At 46.0% G+C, this 15,188-nt stretch overlaps 1 protein-coding gene across 1 annotated transcript in view; it reads right to left on the reverse strand.

Moving 5' to 3' along the window:
- Nucleotides 1–15,188, reverse strand: part of LOC149473373 (17-beta-hydroxysteroid dehydrogenase type 6-like) — a 49,161-nt gene that overhangs the window by 4,482 nt on the left and 29,491 nt on the right. Inside the window, exon 4 of the mRNA XM_089680919.1 lies at nt 9,634–9,797. Within this exon, the coding sequence (XP_089537045.1) occupies nt 9,634–9,797 (164 nt within the window). The remainder of the gene's footprint in view (nt 1–9,633; nt 9,798–15,188) is intronic.

The following is a 15,188-nucleotide window of genomic DNA, read 5'->3' on the forward strand; positions in this document are numbered from 1 at the left end:
TCATAGAGCCAAATTTATGTAAAGGTGTTTAGACCCACTTTGAGGTTGCCATTTAAGTGTTTCCTCTGCTCTTGGGGTTATTCATGGTTGGAATCCCCTGAAAGCAGCCTGAGTGTAAAAGTGAGTTATATTGCTTTTGGTCACAGTATTTGCTGTTCTCTTGATTCTCCCAACATATACCTGTTGTTAATGTTTATTACTTCCCATAGAGGTCTACAGTAAAGCTGATCTCTGCGTTTTATTATAACATGTGTGCTTTTCATTAATCCTTGCACTTACACTATTGCCAGGTGTGCCAGTTGGGGCTGAGACAGTTCTTGGGGTTGAGAGGCAGAGTGGCGGAGTGAACAACCTTAAGCAGCCCCTACGGGGGTATCGCTACATGTGGGGGCTCGTCCGGGATCATTTCCAATACTCTGTAATCAACTCTTAAAGATAGCGCCATGCTGGACCCAGAAGTCAGAACCTCAAAGCCAGGGACATCCTCAGAAGAATCCCCTTCTCTGCTAGTGGCTGAGTTTGGCAAACTAGTTACAGGGCTTCTCAAAAACTCAGTAGGGTCCACCAATTATGAGTATCGCAAACTACAGTTCTTCTCGGGGAAAGTTCCCACACCTTCAGGAGAAGATGACTTTTATACTTGGATGGATCAAGCCTTCCAAGTGGTGGAAGAGTGGGATGTGATTGACACAGTAAAGAAACAGAGGGTGGTAGAGAGCCTGCAGGCACCAGCTTCTGATGTAGTTCGAAACCTGAAATGGGATAAACCCACCTGCTCAGTTTCTGAGTGTCTAGAAGCACTCTGTGAAGTTTATGGGAGAGTTGAAGATTGCACAGAATTAATCTATCTCTTTCATCACACTTATCAAATGGAGGGTGAGAAATTAATAAACTATGTCACACGGCTGGATAAAACCCTTCAACAAGTTTTAATGAAAGGTGGGATGAAAGCTGAAGAGGCCAATAAATCCTTAATGCTACAGGTGCAAAGGGGAGCCCAGCCACTGGATCCCATTGTGCTACAACTTCGATCCAGGAGTCCAACTGACCTCCTCACTTACTCCAAATTTATAAAGGCTATTAGAGAGGAAGAAGCTCTCGTTGCAGCCAAGGCACAGATACCTGAGTCTGCCAAGGGTCTTAAACATGGCGCTACGGCTTACATCATACAGTCTGGGTCTGCATCGGAGACCAGCTCAGATGAAGGGCCCGTCAGCTCTATTGACACTTTGACACAAGCTATAGTTCAGTTGGCACAGGCGCAAACTACTCTACAGCAAACATTCTGTGGAATTCAGAAAACAGTAGGACAAGTGATGGAAGCCCATGCCGATATGCAACAATCACTTGAGGAAGTGAAGCAGACGGTGTCCACTCTGATCAAGGGAGGAAGGGGTGTTGTCTCCTCTAACGATAAGAAGTGTTATCGCTGTGGAGAGGTAGGCCATTTAATCGCTAATTGCTCAAATGAAGAGAACCTGACAGACCTTACAGCAGAGTTGGTGAGAGAATTAAAGAAGCTGTCTCTTGGAAAGTCTCATAAAAACCTTCAGAAGGCCCCGGTGAAGGAGCAAACTGGGTGCCCATCTGAAGTAGAGAGCTTCATAAAAAAAGACAAGAGGAGACAGCAGCGGAAGTCCAACCCTTTCCAGAAGGCTCCTGTTGTTGCTTCTGAGCGACCCAGTGCCCCATTTACTTTGGCACATACGGCCCAGCAGCGGAGGATCAATGCACACCAGATGCCCAGCACTCAAAGGAGACTCAAACCAGATCAGAATTTTCACAAGAAAGTAGTGCGGATTCAGGCCACCAAACAGACTCAGATCCCAACCACCCCCAAGCTTCCAGACAGGCTGGTGGGACCTGCTCCTGTCGTTTCCATCCAAGTAGAGGGAATCTACACTAAGGCCCTTTTGGATACTGGAGCTCAAGTGACCCTTCTCTACCGAGACTTCTATGACAAGCACCTCAAGCACCTGCCCTTGCAGAAGTTGGAAGAGCTGGAGATATGGGGCATTGGCACTCAAAACTTCCCCTATGATGGTTATTTACCAGTCAGGCTGGCTTTTGATCCCTCAGTGGCTGGGAAAACTGAGACTTTTGACACGTTAGCAGTGGTCTGTCCTCGCCCAGTAGGGGTCAGTACGGGTTCCCTTATTATAGGAACCAATACTGATCTGGTCAGAAGACTGTTGACGCCTGTTGTTCTGGAGTCAGACACTTCAACTACAAGTGTGCACCCCTTGTTGAGACAGGCCTATCAGCGCCTGGTGCAAGAACAGAAAGCTCCAGCTGAAGGAGTGGGGAAGATCTGGCGTTTGGACCGAAGGGAGAAGGTGTTACAGCCTGGTGAAGTGGCCTGTTTACAAGCGTCCGTCAAGTTGAACTGGAAGCAACCAGGCCCTTTCATTGTCGTCGAGGCAGATGGCCAGAGGAAAGGTTCGGGAGTAGAGATAATTCCTGAAGTTGTTTCAACTAAAGCGTTACAAAGAAGTCATGGAAAAATCTCAGTTAGTGTCTGCAACATAACGGCCTTACCTGTGAAGATGCCAGCACGGATGTTGTTGGAACAAGTTAACCCAGCCACCCCAGTCTCACTATCTGATTTGGTGGGGGAAGAGAAAGATGGGATCCCTGCCAAGGAATTTTATCTGGAAAATACTCCTCTTCCACCTGAATGGAAGGAAAGGGCCAAGGCTCAGCTTCAGGGATGGAAGGTTGCATTCTCCAAGAGTGAATTCGATGTGGGATGTGCAAAAAGTGCCAAACACCGAATCCGTCTTAAAGAGGATAAGCCATTCAGGGAGAGAGTTCGACGGATTCCTTTAGGGGACTTGGAAGACCTGCGTGAGCAACTGGCAGAGTTGAAAGGGGCAGGTATCATCCGAGAGTCCCGGAGTCCATATGCTTCTCCAATAGTGGTGGTACGGAAGAAGAATGGTGCATTGAGGCTGTGTATTGATTATCGGACGCTGAACAGGAGGACCATTCCTGACCAATACACCACCCCAAGAATAGAAGACGCTTTGCAGAGTCTATCAGGGGCCAAGTGGTTTAGCGTGTTGGATTTGAAGAGCGGATACTATCAAATTCTCATGCACCCTGAAGACCGAGAGAAGACCGCTTTCATTACCCCGGTGGGGTTCTTTGAATTCAACCGCATGCCACAAGGCCTGTCCAGTGCCCCAGCCACTTTCCAGAGGTTAATGGAGAAGACGGTGGGAGACATGAACCTGATAGAGGTATTGGTGTACCTAGATGATATCATTGTGTTTGGCAAGACTCTGGAGGAGCACGAAGAGCGTCTAGAGAAGGTACTGAAGAGACTCCATGATGAGGGGTTGAAGTTATCCCTGGAGAAGTGCCAGTTCTATCAACCCTCGGTTAACTACTTTGGCCACATTGTGTCTGCTGATGGAGTGGCCACCGACCCCCAGAAGCTAAAGGCCGTCACTTCCTGGCCAAGGCCTACTAATGTGACCGAACTTAGGTCATTTCTGGGATTCTGTTCCTACTACAGAAGATTTGTTGAGGGATTCGCTAAAACAGCTCGCCCACTCAACGAACTACTGAAGAGTGGAGAGGAAGATGATGACCCAGATCTGCCAAAACCTGTTCGATCAGCTGGAGGTCCTAGGAAACCCAGAGAGTCCATTCAAGAACAGTGGACTGCTCAGTGTGAAGAGGCTTTCAGACAGCTGAAGTGGAGTCTAACCACTGCTCCAGTTCTAGCCTATGCAGACCCAACCAAGCCATACGAGCTGCATGTTGATGCTAGCAGAGACGGGTTGGGCGGGGTGCTGTATCAAGAGCATGACGGGCACCCTCGGCCTGTTGCCTATGTGAGTCGGAGCTTGGCACCCACTGAGAAGAACTATCCCACACACAAAATCGAATTTCTGGCTCTAAAGTGGGCAGTAGTGGATAAGCTGAGAGATTACTTGTACGGGGCTGAATTTGTGATCAAGACCGACAATAACCCTCTCACCTATATCCTCACTACGGCGAAGTTAGATGCCACAGGTCACAGATGGCTGGCTGCCTTATCTGAATTCACTTTCAGTCTGAAATATCGACCAGGAGTTGGAAACAAAGATGCGGATGCATTGTCAAGAAGGCCTCATTGTTCCAGGGACTATACTGAAGAATGGACTCAGCTGACTCCCGAAGGGGTACAAGCCTTATGTCAAGGAGCAGAACACCAAGCTGGAGGAGGATCCAGGGCCAAAGACCTTGGAGTGTCAGCCGCTGGTGTTCCCAGATGTTACTGCAACGTCACCCAAGTCGGGGATGAAGGCCTGCCAAAACTCTCCAAGAAAGACTTGCGAAGGGATCAGTTGGAAGACCCTCTCTGTAGCTTGGCATTGAAAGCCTTGGAGAGCCAATGCCCTGACTTGCTCCTCACTGACTCTCTTAAGGAAGCCCGTCTACTACACCGAGAGTGGGATCGGTTGCAGTTGCACCAAGGGGTGGTCTATCGAAGGGGCCCCTCTGGAGATCCTGGAGAAAGATGGCAGTTGTTCCTGCCAGAAAAACACAGAGAGACAGTATTAACTGCTTTGCATGATAGTCATGGTCACTTAGGACCCGACAGGACCTTCCACCTGGTGAGGGACAGATTCTACTGGCCCTGCATGCGTGCTGAAGTTGAGGGTTACTGTCACTCCTGCATTAGGTGCATCCAAAGGAAGACTTTGCCTCACCGAGCTGCCCCAATGGGCCACCTTCAGAGTCAGGGACCCATGGAGCTGGTGTGCATTGATTTTCTAAGCTTGGAGCCTGATTTGAGTGGACAGGGAAATATCCTAGTAGTAACTGATCACTTCACTAGGTATGCTCAGGCTTTTCCCACAAGAGACCAACAAGCACCCACGGTGGCCAAGATCTTGGTGGAAAAATTCTTTGTGCACTATGGTCTACCTCAACGCATCCATTCTGATCAAGGGAGAGACTTTGAAAGCAGTCTCATCAAGAAACTGTTAGATCTTTTGGGCATCAGGAAGTCTAGAACCACCCCATACCATCCTCAGGGAGATCCCCAACCAGGGAGATTCAACAGAACCCTCTTGGATATGCTTGGGACTCTGACTTCTGAGAAAAAGCAGCACTGGAGCAAGCACATAGCAGCTATCGTGCATGCTTATAACAGCACCACAAACGATGCCACAGGATACTCTCCCTATCGTCTAATGTTCGGGCGGGAGGCCCGGCTGCCAGTAGATTTGGCTTTTGGCACGTCCATAGACCGTACCTCTGCAACCTCACACAGAGGATATGTGGACCGCCTGCGGAAAAGTCTGAAGGCTGCCTATGACAAGGCCCAAGCTGCCTCAGATGCCCGAGGACAGAGAAATAAAAGAAACTTTGACCTCCGGGTGCGAGTGCAGGACTTACAGCCGGGTGACAAGGTGCTGCTGAGAAACCTAGGTGTCCCTGGAAAACACAAATTGGCTGACCGGTGGAAATCGCAGCCCTATGTCATCTGCAAACAGCTGCCAGGACTCCCAGTGTACCAGATCCGGCCAGAGGGAAGCACAGGCCCGCTGAAAACTTGGCATCGCAATCATTTGTTGCCTCTATCTGAAGCAGTTCGTGTGCCACTACAGCCAGATCCACAGTCATCATCCAGGGCCCCCCAGAGATCTCGGCCAGTGACTCGGTTTCAGTCTGTGCTTCAGCCTGCAGAAGATGGAGACAGCGAAGATGAAGAGATGGGAATGGATTGGCTGTGGTTGTCTCAGATGCTTGAATCTGCTATCCCTCCTTCTCCTGCCACAGTAATTGACACCGGGATACTCAGGCCAGAAGCTCCTGAGTTTGTGCCTCAGAGCCCACCAATTGAAGAGCTGGAAGACTCTCAGTCCTCTTTGCTGACAACAGACTCTGCAGACTTCCCATCCTTCATTGAAGAGGAAGTTAGGGATGAAGCTAAAATTCAGGGAGAAGAGACCAGTGTGCTTGCAACCCCAGAGCCTAAAGTACAGCGAGAGCGTAGGGTTATTCACCCGCCAAAGAGACTAACATATGATACTTTGGGTGAGAGCTCTGAAGAGGTTGTTCTCACCGCAAAAAGGACTCTTGAAGCACCTGATCCTTCCACCGTAGATTTGGTGGTTGAAAATCCTGACTCACCCCCTGACACATCTGGCTGGGCAAGTCCAATCAAGGTGGCTTATAGGCTACTAACTGGTGGAAGGTTCCCCTGCCAAGATTTTATGAGAATGTAAATTGTTTGGTTTCCTGTGTGTACTAACTTGTTTTTCTCCGTGTGTATATATCAAGCATGTACCAGGTCAAGGATTGTTACTGCCTTTGGAGGACCAAAGGTTCTTTGGTGGGGGGAGTGTGTAGCAGGAGAGATTAATCCTGTCTCATGGCTGTGATCTGCTGACTGGCCTCTCCTGTGTAACCTGACACTTGCCCTGAAACAGACAAAGCAGTGAGGGATTTCAGCCCCCCCCCTTCTCCTCTCAGACTGTAAGAGAGTGAGAGAGCCAATTATAAAAGCCATTAAAGGAGCCAATGACAAGGTCTCTGTCAAACAGGAAGTGCAGGTGCAAAGCATTGTGGACGATGGAGTCTTGAACAGAAACGGCCTTATAGGCTAATATGGAGATAGAATTAAAAAAGAACTACGAAAGCCATCATGCTTAGGGAGAGCAGAGGAAGGGATCCATCTGGGGGTTTCTCCTGAGGAGGGGGAGATTGCATGTGGCAGGAGAGAGATTGGACCTGGCAAAGAAGTGCTGATGGGCAGTGCACTGCATGCTTGGTGATCTGGATCAGACAAAGGAACATCCAAACTGAGAGAAGTGGTCTACAGTACAGTCCCTACACTGACAGTGTGAAGTGCTCATGGTGAGGTGACCAGAGGAGCCTGTCATTTCCAGGACGATCGTTTGGGCCTTAGTCACAGGATCTGGTGAGAGGGATTTCTCCCACTATCAGATGACAGGAACATTGCACACATACTGCCACAGGATTACAATTATACTTTAAGTGTTTAAGGAGTTTAAGTGCACCAACGAAAGTGGCTAGCTGAAGATCCCAAGATTCATCCTGTTACAAAGAGACTGAAGTCACTGGTGCCATACGTGTACGTGCACGCGCATGCGTAGTCAGGCCTCTATATTGCATGGTGTGTGAGGGAATAGCTTTACCTTGGAAAGTAGCTATTAAGCATCATTTGGGTACAGTGTTTTCCTATTGGGCTTGTGGTGTCGGGGGTTAGAAGGGAGAAGTCTGACACAACAGAGAGTCATTCTTCTACTCTCCTCCTGCTTGGACATCATAGAGCCAAATTTATGTAAAGGTGTTTAGACCCACTTTGAGGTTGCCATTTAAGTGTTTGCCTCTGCTCTTGGGGTTATTCATGGTTGGAATCCTCTGAAAGCAGCCTGAGTGTAAAAGTGAGTTATATTGCTTTCGGTCACAGTATTTGCTGTTCTCTTGATTCTCCCAACATATACCTGTTGTTAATGTTTATTACTTCCCATAGAGGTCTACAGTAAAGCTGATCTCTGCGTTTTATTATAACATTTGTGCTTTTCATTAATCCTTGCACTTACACTATTGCCAGGTGTGCCAGTTGGGGCTGAGACAGTTCTTGGGGTTGAGAGGCAGAGTGGCGGAGTGAACAAACTTAAGCAGCCCCTACGGGGGTATCGCTACATAATGATAAACCCCTGTTAGGTATTTTTCTTTCACTCCCTAGAGGCATAATCCCCCCAAATGTCACTGTGAGAGATGAACAGCAATAAAGACCTAACAGGCACTGTAACACTTAAACACTATCCTCTGAAACAAAAGAAGCCTGGTTTTAGATAGCTAGTAGTAGTAGTTGAGCACAGTAAGTTGTGAGTAACTACTAGTAACTTAGCTATAGCATGACCTGGATAAATGACAACCTTATAGATAAAAATTTTAGGTGGATCTTTAACCATCAGTTGTACTCTCTTTTGTTACTTTTCACCCAACTCCCCTTTACACAATCACAAATAAATTGTCAATTTTGTACATAGTAATGTACCTTAACTCAGCCCTCTCAATTCCTAATTACGTACCTAGAGGAAAGTGACATATCTTTGGACATCCACGGTCTCCACGGATATCCACATCACATCCCAGGTGACATCTATGTAGAAGTGAAATCTTGCAGAGCTTCATGACCTGCAGCCTTTTAAGATGTTTGATGTGGCAACACCACATGGCTACACGAATCTTGCCTAGGAGAAGAATGAACGCCCCTTGCGCCCATAGGGAAAGTAAGCCTCGACTGCAGGGAGTATGGCTCAGTGTTTGGATGTGGTCAGAATTTATGAGTTTGAGTGGTACAAGAGGATTGGCTATTTGGGCATGGGGTGAGGGGGCAGGGCTTGAACTCTTTAAAAGATATACTCTGAGGTCGAATCATCACTCACCTGTGGACAGGGCTGCTGTTAGAAACCACTGGGCCCCATACAGCCACCCTGACAGGGCCCCCACCCCCCCAAAAAAAACACTTATTACTATGCTTCAGTTATGAATGAACACAGTAAGTGATTGGTACTCGTGTTCATTCAGGAAAGGAAGGGGCTTGTAAATGTGAAATATTTACTGGACCTTCTACCCTCTCCATCCTGAAGGATCCTATTGTGTGCCTGTCGCTGCTGGTAGAAAGGAGAGGAGGGAAGCCGGCAGCACATAGGGAGTGGGGGCACACAGGGGGGCCTGGGCAGCAGGGGGAAATGTATGGTGCACAGGGAGGATGATGGGTGTGGTGGGAGGCAGTTACTGGAACTGATTCCCTGCATGGCTCCCTTTGCAGCAGCTGAAAGCCAGCGGGAGGGAGAGGAGAAGAATCCAGCTTTTAGCTGTTGCAGAGAGAGCAGGGAATTGGTTCCAGTAATTCCCCCCCCCCCCCCCACCAGCTGTGCAAATCAACTTCCCTGTCCACATCCAATTGACCCAGCTGCCTGGGCCCCAGCTGGATGGTACCCCCTTATCCACAGCCCTGCCTGTGAAAGAGCAACTACAGAAAATTTGCCTGCCCAAACACCCTGTTCTGTTTCAGGTCAGTTGTCACACCTACCTCGGCGGATTGTATTATACACAAAAAATGGTTTGGGATTGTGTCAAGGGAGAGATGTGAGGAAGGGAATGAGAGAAAGTGCAATGAATGGTGATAAGGTCACCATAAAGCTGTGAAGCATAAAAGAAAATGAGCTCCTGTACTTGCAATAAATGAAAAGGTGTGCTTCTGTACTTGCACTAACGTAAAAGGCCTTGCAATGAGTGGTTGAGTTTTCCAGCACTTTATCATTTCCAACCACAACAGACCTAAGATGGGTATGAAAGTACGAAAAGTAAGCTGGTTCAGCAGGATCTAATGACCAACTTCTGTCAAACAGTCATGCTGGAAAACCAGCGTTCCCCTTTACAATAGTGTCCATTATTTGTGTGGATGCAAGGATCTCCAAAGTTTTTTTTAGTTCAACCTGCTGTTTGAGCGTAAAAAAACTTTACATGCATATATGTGAAAAATGCAGTATCCCATAGCAACCAGATTTTAGATAATTATAGTCTTCTTTTCATTGAATACATCTGTTAAGGCTAACCTTAGTGATAGTGAAGAATACATTTTAATAATCTTACGTTTCGTTATGTACTGCTCTCCATAACTCTTCTTGGTCTCTGCTGGCAGAGTCTCCCATTTTTCCTGTAAATTCTTCTTATACAAAGTCAAATCCATAATAGCAGTACTGAAACCTCCTGGCTCAACTATGGAAACTTTAATACCAAAATCTACAACTTCCCGTCTGAAAGAAAAAACAATATATACAACATCATACAATAGGTCACATCGATCCCACATTTGGAAAAACAGGTCTGATATTGGTTTAATGTAGAGGTCTAACAAATAAAATGTTCAGACATGTGTTAATGGTTCCAAACATAAAAACATGATGAAAGCTGATCCATCTGGCTTATACAGAGTAAAGAGAAATGTGACACATCTATTTCTTATATATTAAGGCGCTAAAAGCATCCACCTGCATCTTTAAAAGTTGAGAAGTTGCATACTCTAATGGACATTTTTGAATCTGCATAATAACAAAATAAAAATATTAAAAGTAACTATATTCTGTTATTTCTAGAGAAAAGAAATGAAGGGAAAGAAATACACACACCTCCTTTTTGACTGCTGTTATAAACCTGTCTTTTTCCAGACCAAACCAATTTGTCAGTAGCCCAACTCCCAGGATGCCACGGTAGGTGGGACTTCACTGTAATATAGGTGTAGTGTATATAGCAAACATATGACAGGTGATGAATGTTATAAATGTGTTACCAATGTGCGGCTATTCTTTACATTCTTATAAGTATCCCAACCCCCCCCAACTTGAGATTTATCAGCAGAATCACAGCCACTAGATGAAGTACAGACCAGGGGCAGACTGACAACTCATGGGGCCCCCGGGCAATAGGGGATCATGGGGCCTCTGTGTCCTTGCCCAAACTCAAAAAAGCCTATGAAAAAGGTACCAGGGGCATCTCATGGGGCCCCCTACTGACCCCGGGCCCTCGGGCAGTGCCCGAGTTTCCAAATGGTCAGCCTACCCCTGGTACAGACCTTCACACTTCCATATCTTGCCCAGAGTTGGAAAGTGTTTTTCACCCACTAAATTGAGCTAACAAAACATAATGGATGTCCCAAGCACAAACATCAAAACTAAGCAAGATCACAAGTTAATACAGATATAGATAATGTACTGAGAAATAAAACTTAATTTTTTTATGATATTTTTTATTATAAATGTAAAAGAGGGATATATAAAACCAGTGTAATATTTGACATTGTTTTTGACAAGCTAACCCATCAATATCTGGTTTGATGGATGTAGTAGCAATTCTCAATGCATTCTTAAGATGCTCATCAGATTTTTTGTTTCTGATTTTGCCCTTTGTGTTCTTCAAACTTGAAAATAGTGGCTCACAAATATAGGTGTTGCCAAAAAGACATGATTGTGAAGAGTGAGAGATTTTTCTTTGGGAAGATAAAACTTATAATAGTCCAGTAAAGAGACACTTCAAATTTGTGTTCGCTAAGTGTAAATGCATTTTTATAAAAAAACAAAAAAAACACATTTTTAAGTTTACAATTTTGTGTTGGGTCACATTCATTGCCATCTAGGGCCTCATGTGGCCTGTGGGCTGCAGGTTGGACACCCCTGAGGATCAGTCCATTTATAAGACTTCCCCTTCCCATGCAATAATGGCAGGAGGTCATCTACAGGTGGTAAGGCTAACTGCACCTGTCTCATCATGCCCATACACTAGACGAAAAACCATTCAAAAATATATCATTTGGACAATTTGTTAATGGCCACAAATAGAAAATCAGTTTTGAACTTTTTTTGAGCTAAAAAATCTAAGAAAGAGGTTGGAAAACTTCTGCTGATAAATGGTGAACAATAAATTGAAAGGTTAATGTGTTTCTTGCCTGTTAAGAATTGAACTGTTTGCACTGCGCATATGTGACAAAACATTAGAGAAACTGATTCATTTATGTCCATTGAACGATTTATGGTTCAAAATTCAGTCATTACATGATGGAAATATCGTTTGCTCTCACGACCAAGAGTTCATTATTCGAAAACGTGATCAAACGATTTTTTTGACTAGTGTATGGTTAGTATTACACACATAGGAAACAATAGTCTCCTATATACCCTTACATTGATCCATGCAGATCAAACACAGCTCAGTGGACTTGGTGTAAGCAAGCCCTTACAGAAACTGTTTCAATGCAGTTGGGAGCGCAAGTGTGGCTGCTGCTATACTTTCCTGAAGCTGTTCAGTGGAGATTAGACATGACTATTTAAGTTAACTAACATTTGCTTCATTATATGTGAGAGTGAGAGATAAAAACTTTTAAGGCTTTATAAAATGAAATACAAAGTAATATATACAGTGCCTTTAAAAAGTATATATGCCTCTTAAAATTTTCCACATTTTGTCTTGTTACAACCAAAAACGTAAATGTATTTTATTGGGATTTTATGTTACAGACTAACACAAAGTGGCACATAATTGTGAAGTGGAAGGAAAATGACAAATGGTTTTCAAATTGTTTTACAAATAAATATCTGAAAAGCGTGGGTGGATTTGTATTCAGCCCCCTTTATTCTGATACCCCTCACTAAAGTCTAGTGGAGCCAATTGTCTTCAGACATCACCTAATTAGTAAATAAAGTCCTCCAGTTTGTAATTTAATCTCAGTTTAAATACAGCTGTTCTGTGAAGCCCTCAGAGGTTTGTTAGAAAACATTGATAAACAAACAGCATCATGAACACACCAGACAGGTCAGGGATAAGGTTGAAATTATGAAAATTTAAAGGGGTATAGATACTTTTTCAAGGCACTGTATGCCTCCACTTGGGCATAAATGACACGCCAATGAACTACAACTGATTTATGTTCTAGCGCATTGAGTCCCAAATTGAGTTATGCGGCAGTACTTTTGGAGAGTGTGCAAAAAAATTGTGCTAATGGAGGAAAAAGGCTGTGGGGCAATGGTAAGGAACATCAGAATCTTCTGTAATGAGGGTGAAAAGGAAGTGATATTGTCCAGCTTCCTAGATTTGTACTGTTCATTGTTGGGCTAGCTGGCCTGATTGATGTGTATTAGAATTGTTTTTGTAGTTGCAAGCAGTGCTCAGCGTCCAGAGGAGTCCTGGCTGCTTGGAAGGCTGGCAGGGGGAGAGCCTGGAGGGGAGCCAAGACAGAGTGTTCCTGCTGTAGTCAGTAAGTAACATTACACGGTGAATCAATGATAATTGTAATTGTACAGAATGTATATTAATGGTGTGCCACAACCATTGGCACTATTGCAATAGTGCATGCAGCAACCACTTCTACATTTCAGCATGCCACTAGTAACCCCATCCCTAACTCTGCCCCAGGGGAAGGGTATTAACATTTATTGAAGTTGGCTGCCAAGGAAGGGGTACCCAAGTAAAAATAGGTTAGGTTACCATATTGCACATACATTAACCATGTGAGTATTTCAGTGCACCATGTTAAAATTCTGATGTGTTGCATCTTTTTGAAGAGGTTTTCATTAGGTTAGTTGGCTAGTAACACTTTTTATTTGAGGGTGTCTCCACTCTGGATGGAGGAGCAATGGAGACAGCAGCATTGTCAATCTAGGGATAGGGTAGTGTTAGATTCACTAGTAGATTTAGAGAGAAATTAATAAAGCTGGTACGAATTAACATTTGTATGAAAATTCTCATCAGTACATGCAATGACACAGTGAATGTCATTCCGAAGAACTTGAAAAAAAATTGCTTTTAACATATATTCTTGGAGTGAATGGACTTCCCTCAAACAAAAACCACATTCACAGTTAGAAATTCATTAAAAATTTCTATTCTATGCATTCAAATTTTCTCGTCACTGTAGATACAAATAAACATTGATTTGACGCTGATAATTAGCTAAATCGAACTAACGTTCTTAGAAAAAAAAATTCTACTAGTGTATGGCTATCTTAAAGTGACACTAAAGCTTTGTTTTATTTTTTTTTTTTTAATTACAAACATGTGTATACTTACCTGTTCTGTGCAGTGATTTTGCACAGAGCAGCCCTGATCCTCTTATTTCCGGGTCCCCTCCAGCGCTCCTGACTCCTCCTAGTCAAACAGTGCCCCCCAGACAGCAGAGGCACTTGAACGCCGCTGGAACAGAGGGGGCTCAGGTAAGGATGGGGGGATGCTGCACACAGAAGTTTTTTTACCTTTATACATAGAATACATGAAGGTAAAAAACCTTGAGCCTTTAGATTAAAGTCCAATTGTGGCTACCACTTTTTAAGCATTTACTGTCACAGCTGCTTCCCCCTCTCAGGCCCCCCTGCTGTCTCTGCTGTCCCTGCCATCCCTCATCCTTCCCCTCAGGCCCCCCTGCTGTCTCTGCTGTCCCTGCCATCCCTTGTCCTTCCCCTCAGGCCCCCCTGCTGTCCCGGCGCGGCCCTTTGAAGCAGAGCCTCAGGACAGGAGGTGTGGCCCCTCTCACCTCCTGCAGAGATGAAAGGCATTGCGGCGACAGGCTGGTGCCGCGTGAGCCCTGACATCTGCAGCGCGGGCATGGGAAGTTTCCCGCGCTTGCGGATGTCCCTGAACAAAGGCCGCATTCACAGAGGTGTGGCCCCTGTCCAGGGAGCGTGCCTCATTGCCGGGCAAGGAGGCACGCCAGCTCCGGCCCGCCCCGGTTGCCTAGGCGACCAGGGGGTGTCCGACATCAGCTTAAGAAGCTGATGCCGGGCGCTCCCGTGGTATTCACTGCTGTGCAGCCACTGCAAGAGCCCCAGCTGCGGCGGGACCTTCGTGGCCAAACCCTGCAGAGACCCAAGCCTGCCTAAGAACCCCCCCAGAGCAGGGGAAGACTGCCTGCTAGCCACCAGGGATCCAGAGACCCCCAGAGCAGGGGAAGACTGCCTGCAAGCCACCAGGGATCCAGAGATCCCCAGAGCAGGGGAAGACTGCCTACAAGCCGCCAGGGATCCAGAGACCCCCAGCCACTGCCTGCCAGCTGCAAGAGATCCAGGGACCCCCAGCCTAGGGGAGAGTGTGCGGGACTGCCTGCTAACTGCCAGGGATCCAGAGACCACCAGCCTAGGGGAGAGATTGCGAGTTGCCTTCCAGCTGCCAGAGATCCAGAGACCCCCAGTGAGAGATCAGGCACCCTGTCGGATCCGTGAGTACATGCTCTCTCCCTGCTTCACTTGAACTGTTCCTGTGCTGACCCCCCCCCCCCGTTGGGTTACAATTGCTACAGAGACTCACATCATCCCCCGTTGGATTACAATTGCTACAGAGACTCTTCCTTGTCTCTCGGTGTTGGACTTTAAGTGTATTGGCCCCTCCTTGCCGCCCTTTACTAGCATATTCACCCTCCCTGCGAACTCCCCTCTTCAGTGACTGTCATCTTTTGCCTCAGTAAAGCTTTGTGCGTTTGCCATCTACTCTGTGTGATCTGTCCTGCCTACCTTCCGTCACAGTTACAGTGACAGTTTTTTCTTCCTTTTGGGATAAAAGCTGCTCTGAAACACTCTGGGGGTTATTTACAAAAACTGCATGGTGCAAAATCTGGTGCAGCTCTGCATAGAAACCAATCAGCTTCTAGGTTTTATTGTCAAAGATTA

This window comes from Staurois parvus, unplaced genomic scaffold, assembly GCF_062004578.1.
Source record: "Staurois parvus isolate SC_StPar_1 unplaced genomic scaffold, SC_StPar_1.0 ptg000017l, whole genome shotgun sequence".
Classification (NCBI taxonomy): Eukaryota; Metazoa; Chordata; class Amphibia; order Anura; family Ranidae; genus Staurois; species Staurois parvus.